This window comes from Lactuca saligna, chromosome 8, assembly GCF_052625555.1.
Source record: "Lactuca saligna cultivar CGN05327 chromosome 8, ASM5262555v1, whole genome shotgun sequence".
In the NCBI taxonomy this organism is placed as follows: Eukaryota; Viridiplantae; Streptophyta; class Magnoliopsida; order Asterales; family Asteraceae; genus Lactuca; species Lactuca saligna.
In genome coordinates, this window is record NC_136424.1 from 228,682,487 (window position 1) to 228,690,129 (window position 7,643).

Consider the following 7,643-nt stretch of genomic DNA (forward strand, 5'->3'; position numbering starts at 1 on the left):
ATTTATATCTAATTTTTCTTTTTCTCCTCAAATTTATGGACATACATATTGCTCGATGACAACAATGTAAATCAATGCAAGAATCCATTGTGTTGTACATGCTCGTTCTTTGCCAATATGACTATATACAAGAAATAACAACATACTTTCATCATTTTGTTTATTATGGCATCATGTTTATATTTCTTCCTATTTAAGTACGGTACTCTGAACAATCATCTCATTATCATAATATCATTCACATACAAAACAATTTTTACTGCTATAAGTGGGTAGATATTTTTCAATGTAAAGTGTCTTAATATTTTGTTCTTTATTTATTATTATTTTTTCTATCTCAGAAATCTGTTGCATAAGCATAAAAGGTAAGAGTTATAATCATTTACAGTACTATTAGCGTTATTGTTATCTGAATTTGGTTTTTGGGTTGACTCAATAAACAGGTGAGTTCTCTAAAATACACAATTGCAAAAAAAGATGAGGAGATTGAGCGACTACAAGGTGTTAAAGATAAGAAAAATACAGGCGGCGATAAACGTTCATCGAAGTACGGGTCATCTCCCCCAACTCCGAGTTCCAAAGGTGGAGCTTCTCCACGCAACAGCAACGTAAAGTCTTCTTCTGTTGGTACTGCAAAGGTAAACCGATCCGAAAATAGCCGTAGGTCACTGGACGGCACCGCCTATAAACCCCCTACCACTCGAAGAGATGGCTCCTTCCGGCACTCAATTAGTCATGCCGCCGAAGGTCAGAATTTTTCAGAATGATGCTCCTCAGATTTAAGGATTTCGATTTGGCGCTGCTGATACTTGTCTTTCTGTCGGAAACAGACCTTGATATTTACTCCGCTTCTGCTGACAGCAGCCCCTCAAGTGAAGGTTCAAAATCATCCCACACCTCAAACAAGTAAGATTCTATACACATCAAATATATATATATATATATATATATATATATATATATATATATATATATATATATATATAGAGAGAGAGAGAGAGAGAGGGCTTAAAATTTTACGAGAACTCCAGAACTTCTAATCCACTCTATCATTTTTCAAAACCAAGACCACCAGTAGTCTTCAAATAGTACGTCTAAGCAAAATCTAGCCTAAAATAAACAGATTTGACAGACTTTTTTATTAAAATGTTCATGTATGAACATTTGAATGCTCATATATATATATATATATATATATATATATATATATATATATATATATATATATATATATGTGTGTGTGTGTGTGTGTGTGTGTGTTCTTTTCAATATTTTTCAAACCAACATAACAACGGACTCTAATAACATTGTTTAAAAGAATCATAACTTGAAAATGTCAAAAAAAAAAAAAATCAATATTTTTCAAACCAACATAACAACGGACTCTAATACCATTGTTTAAGAGAATCATAACTTGAAAATGTCAAAAAAAAAAAAAAAAAAAAAAAAAAAAAGACATAAATATGCATGAATGCATATTTACATGTGCATATATGCATATTTCAACAAAAAAAAATCATAAAACCTTTTTATTAAGCATTGATCCCTCTTAGATGCAGCATTTGGAGAATATTGGTGGTCTTGGTTTTGTAAAATAATAAGTGGATTAGTTCTCGACTTCTTGCAAATCTTTAAGTTTTCAAAAGAACTTTTGTGTGTGTGTGTGCATACTTATCGATAGCGAATAACGGTGATACGAGCTACCTATATGCTATGTAGCGATAGCGATGAAATAGCAAATGCTATTTCGTATTTAGGGATAGGCATAAAAAAATTAAAAATATTTATTATGTTCAAATACTATAGTTATTATAAAGAAAAAACATCATAAATGGTCCCTGTGGTTACCCAAAATCTAAAGTTTAGTCCCCGTGGTTTAAAAACCTCATAGATGGTCCCTGTGTTTTCAAAACTTTTGATGTTTGGTCCTTTTTGCTAACTCCGTTAAGTTTGTCCGTTAACTGAAGAGTATTTTCGTCATTTCACAACCACAAGACCATTTATGATGTTTCCTTGTATTTTTTCTAAAAAAATAAACATAATTAACTATATAAAAGGTCTCTCTCTCTCTCTCTCTCTCTCTCTCTCTCTCTCTCTCTCTCTCTCTCTCTTATAAACACAAGCACCAAAATCTGCAACACCATAAATCTCTCCACTTTTGATGTATGGTTCAAGAATGAGTATATGCTCCTTATTTCCAGCATTTTTACTCTTACAAAAATGGATTAGTGTTGATTTACCCTAGAAAACAAAGATATTCGACCATTTATTACATAAGAAATACAATCTTTGTTTTAATTTTCAACATCTCTTTTTTCAGCTTATTGAAATCAATTACTTAGGGTTCTAGAAACATAATGAATATCCCAAAAACAAAACCTGATGATAATCCCAAAAACAAACCATAAAAATCCCAAAAATCAAATTGACGCCCTGTAAAGTAGGAAGAACAGCGATCATCATCATCTGGTCCATCTGAATCGATGTCACCATGATGCCGATGAATAAGAGTGAAAGAAGATGGAGGACTCGATCGCACCTCTTTAATATGCCTCTCTGAAAACAAAATCGAAGTTGACACCCACATCCCATACCTTATATCCACTTCTCCCCTTTCGCCATGATATCATCGATTTCCCCTGTTATAGGCTTGATCTATAGTTTCTTCGTGTTTGTTTCTATTGTCTAAGGGTTTCCCCTATTATAGGCTTGATCTATAGAAAACAAACCATTAAACTACCTAAAAACGTTCAAAACTTCAACCATTATCGCTTTTATTATGATTTATCCCTTAAAAAGGTGAAAAAAAAATGAAAAAAACCCCTAATGTTGCTCTTTGCCTCACTATTTGTCGTTGTGCACTCGATAGCGATTATATACCTATACGCTATGCTATTCCCTATAGCGACCGCTATCGTCGCTATTGACAACTATGTGTGTTTATATGTGTGTGTATATATATATATATATATATATATATATATATATATATATATATATATATATATATATATATATATATATATATATATATATATAGGGTGATCATAGATATGTACCCTAGCTAAATTTGATAGACTCAGTCGGTTCCTAAAATATTTGAAACGAACCAGTTGTATGATGATTATGTACATGAGGAATAATAAAGAAAAATGTAAGGAATTTTAGTTGTTACGAGTATTCGCATGAGAAGAATAGATGGAATAGACAAAACAAAATCAATTATTATGATTTCATATTAGAAAAGGAATTGCTAGAAAAAAAAAAAGTAGATCTCATTATTAACTATACTCATTTTTCGGGAATAGACAACTCAAACATTTTACTTTTACTACGCATACCACTTCAAGATAACGAGACAAACCTAACATAGTTCAAAAAATTATGTTATTGTAGTTTTATAAATTTAAGCAATAAAATGAATAGATTAGGATACGTAATAAGTCTTTCCGCATTGCGAGATCTTTATATGTATGATCTATTATTACTTGACTAACATGAATTAAGTCCATCTTGATAGCTTGTATAGATTCCCCATGTTTAAATTATTGATAAGTTTGTGTTTTGCTAGAACACTAATATTAAAAATGGAATTGTAGGCCAAAATCAGGCGCCAAGAGTTCTCGCCCACTGTCAAAGATATCAAAGGACCTTCCTAAAGCTACAAAAGGTACTTGATTCTGGTTTTATGTTGGTTATTCATTACTCGCCTTTTTACTTGTAATACACTCGTGATTGTGGTTCTTGATCTCATATGTGCAAAAAAGATATGAATGCGCTTCTTATTCCATCATTGAAAATAGGCCTACGAATCTTATCCAGCCCAGTGTAAAAAATGCAACCTTGAGGTCACATTTGTTATAGGGAATGGGACTGACGTGGAACATACATTCTTACTAGGGATATTTATAATGATGAGGATATTATAGAATTAACATCTTTTGCACACACAAGAAATTCGGAGCAGGTTCTTGTCTCATCTTGTTCCATTTATTTTATTGGAACAAAAAATTGCAATCTTTTTCCTATTCATATCGGTACGACTCTAATACATGCCAAATAAGTAAATCAATTTGCTTACAGGCCTGTTCAAATCACCAAGTGGTAGCAGTTTGACCGGCAAAAGTTCCTCCAAGAGATGGTGATAAAATAGATAGTAAATATAACTCTTCATACTTATTGTACACATCTTTCCCTTTTGTTTTTCTTTTAACCTTTGTCTTGTTATCTTTTTAAAGATTCCCTTAATTGGCATTTTAGGTGTCTGTTTGTTCCTAACACAAGAAAACTCTACAATATGGTTTTCTAGTGTCATGTGACTTCTTTTAGTTTTGACTTCGTAAATCCATCATATATCGTGTATACTCGCAAGTAGGAAGTTCGTGAACTGTTCAGCGGGAAGTTCGTTTATGTTGGTTTATTTAATAAATGAAAGAACATAAACAAAAATTATCGTTTGTTTAATTAAATGAACGAACATGAACAATGATCTCATTCGTTCATTTATGTTTGTGAATGTCCGTATATGATGTTTGTTTATGTTCGTTCGTTTAAGTTTATTTATATGCATTTATATTCAATTTTTTTTATTATATTGCTATATTGTATGTTCATCTATGTTCAATTGTGTTTTTTTTTATTATTGTTCATTTATGTTTGTTCGTTTATGTTCGTTTAGCATGTTGACGAACATAAACGAACAAACATGAACAAGGTAATTTGTTAAACGAACGAACATGAACAAGAAAATCTCTTTCGTTTATCTAGTTCATGTTCGTTTGTTGTTCGCCTAACTTAAACGAACAAACATGAACAAGACCTTGTTCGTGTTCGTTTGATTCGTTTACAACCCTACTCGCAAGTGTTCCTCGTGTCTTTACATTGATGATATATTTTTTTTATTTCTATTGAAATTAGAGTTATTTAACTATATACTTACATGTTTTACTTATAGAAACAATGTACATATATTTTATTTATCGATGATAGCAATATGTTATCTAAACTATATAATATGTTTTTTAATTTTTAGTTATAACAAGGATTTTACCCGCTGCACATTGGGGCAGCAATAATGGATTTAAAAAGAGGAAGTTTTTCGGTACCAGTAGAACAATAGTCCCGACCAAAGGGACCAAAGCCACACCAAATGAAATAATTAAAAATAAGCATGAAAAAAAATACTTCGAAACATAGGCAAACCTAAATTTAAAATGACATATAAAAAAAAGTTCTAAATTTAGTCTGAAACCGTTAAGCATTTCTAATTTATATCGACTCATACATAAAAGTAAAAATGCAATAAATTAGTTATTTTTTAACTTAAATAATGTTACAAAGTTCAAAGCCAAGGGGTCAAAATGATATTTTACAAAGTCGAGAGTGGCAACTATAAGAGAATTTGAATATGTACACTATAGGGGTAAACAAGAGAATTTAGAAAATGAAGAAGGTGAAAATGACATTTTAGAAAGTTCAAAGGTAATGAGGTAAAATCCACATTTTAAAAAGCAGATGGTGGAAAATATGTAATATCAATAAAAATCATAAGAAATTTAAACTTTTTAAAACAACATCAAATCATAGAATGTTTACAAAATTGTTGTTTCAAAGTATTGTTCCATATCAGAGTATCCCATAGATCAAAAGTACATAAAACAGATTATGTGTACGATCATGTCTTCGCCTTCTCACGATCATCTGAACAACCTAAAACCACAACTAAAAATCGAAAGTCAAAGCTTAGTGGGTTCCCCCAAAGTACCAACACATAAATAGATAACATATACAATTAACAGCATGTCGGGTCCAATCAACCATCAGGTTGGAATACCTGAGGCCCAGTCAACCATCAGGTTGGAATATGTAACAACCCGAAATTTTCATTTGGACAAACTCTAAAGTCAATTACTTCAATTAAAAGTCAATTACATTTCAAATAATTGTTAGCCAATTTAAACGTCCGTGTGAGCGTTTTTAGTGTTTATTCTTTAAACGAACGAAAGAAAGTACCGTCTTGGGTCATGAAGTAGCAAAACCACCCATTCCACCCTAACCAGGAGTTCACGGCCAAACTTTTAGAGTTTGGGTTGTAAACTCTCCCTAGACCGTAAACTCATGCCTTAAGCATGATTTTACTCCCCAAACTCTTCATTTCCAACTTTCACTCTCAAGAACACCGTCCATTCTCTCTCAACTATCATCCCGACTTTCACCCGATCTCCTGAAAATGTAAGTGTTTCTTGACTTGATTTGTTGTTATAACATAACACCTAGTGTTTATACATCATTTCAGCCATGCAATTTCGTGTTTTGCTTAGATCTTTAAAACACCAAGAACACACACTAGTGTTCTTGGGCCTTTAGCACCTTTTCAAGCTTCTAAATAGTACGTACTTCTATCCTAGAGTGTTATAGAGCTTGTTACACTTCTTTACATCAAGAAAACACCATTGAAACCCAAGATCAAAGGTGTTTACGGTCCAAGAACACCTTGGACCGTAAACCCTAATTTAGGAGCGAAAGTGACCCTAGTCCCTTCACAAGCTTTGGAAACTAGTCTAGACTCATTCCTTTATATGTTTAGGACTTGAAAGCATCAAAATACCATAATCCATAAGGGCTTACGGTAGTAAACCCAAAAGGAAATGGTCTTAGGGTTGTAAGCTCCTCAAAGGAAGGAAATGGTGCCCTAATCTCTTCCAAGGGCTTAACCATCAAGGAGAAATGCTTCTAAGGACTTGTAGAACCTCAAAACAACTCATGGTCAAAGAAGAATGAATTTAAGACCGTAAACTCATGAGTTTACGACCGTAAACTCATTGGGTGATGGTCACAAAACCGTAAACTCCAATATGGGGTTTCCCTTGAACCCCAAACTCAATAACAATGCCCTACAACACTTAGATGCAATCCTTATGACTTATAGCACTTATAAATGGTGTTTTACATGTCCTAAGATGTCTTAACTTTGTTAATTAGTTATTAATTGACTAATTAGATACATATATGTTTATTATGTTAACTAGGATCATTTTGTGTGTTTCGAGTCCTTACTTGACACCTAGCACCTTATCCAACACTTCCGACACTTTCGAACAAACCACTCACTGCAGGTGAGTTCATACCCCTTAAATTAACCTTTGAAATACTTTTAAATGTTTTAAATGCTTTATGGGGGGGGGGGGGGGGAATACAAGTTGAACCATGTTAGTTATTAGATCAATCACATGTGATTAATAACTAACATGCAAATGGTTTTTTCATGCTTTAAACTGTTTTACCGATCAAATGACTTCAAACTGTTTATCAAACCATTTTTACATGACAAACTCTTTATCAAATTTACTTTTTATACTAAACCTTTCCTTTACAGTTTTTAAACTTATATATTGTTAAAACCATATCTACTACATATATAATTATATAAATAAGGTTTGAAGGACTTTGGAGAGATTTCCCTGGGACTGGCGGAGTCATTTCCCTCTCGCAATGGTTTGAGAAGACGGAGTCGGTCTTCGAAATTTGTTCCTGCCCTGCCGCGAGCAAAGTTAAGTTTGCTACGTGCACCTTCAAAAGGAGAGCCCTGATATGGTGGAATAGCTATGTCAAGTCACTAACTCTTGTAGTGGCAAACGACATGG

The 7,643-nt window shown here is 32.7% G+C and overlaps 1 protein-coding gene across 5 annotated transcripts in view; it reads left to right on the forward strand.

Annotated features, from left to right (window-relative positions):
• LOC145010856 (kinesin-like protein KIN-14K) overlaps window positions 1-4,449 on the forward strand; it is a 28,194-nt gene extending 23,745 nt beyond the window's left edge. The window contains exons 22-26 of one of the 5 annotated variants that reach the window (XR_013663918.1): window positions 444-747; window positions 831-906; window positions 3,600-3,670; window positions 3,768-3,967; window positions 4,084-4,140. Coding sequence is in view for 3 of the 5 variants with exons in the window: in XM_078969416.1 (XP_078825542.1) it covers window positions 444-747; window positions 831-906; window positions 3,600-3,670; window positions 4,084-4,145 (513 nt within the window). In the remaining 2 variants the exon portion in view is untranslated. Of the gene's footprint in view, window positions 1-443; window positions 748-830; window positions 907-3,599; window positions 3,671-3,767; window positions 3,968-4,083 lie in introns of those variants that run through there. The other 4 variants (XR_013663919.1, XM_078969417.1, XM_078969416.1 and 1 more) reach the window with 4 other exon arrangements.
• Window positions 4,450-7,643: the final 3,194 nt, after the last annotated feature.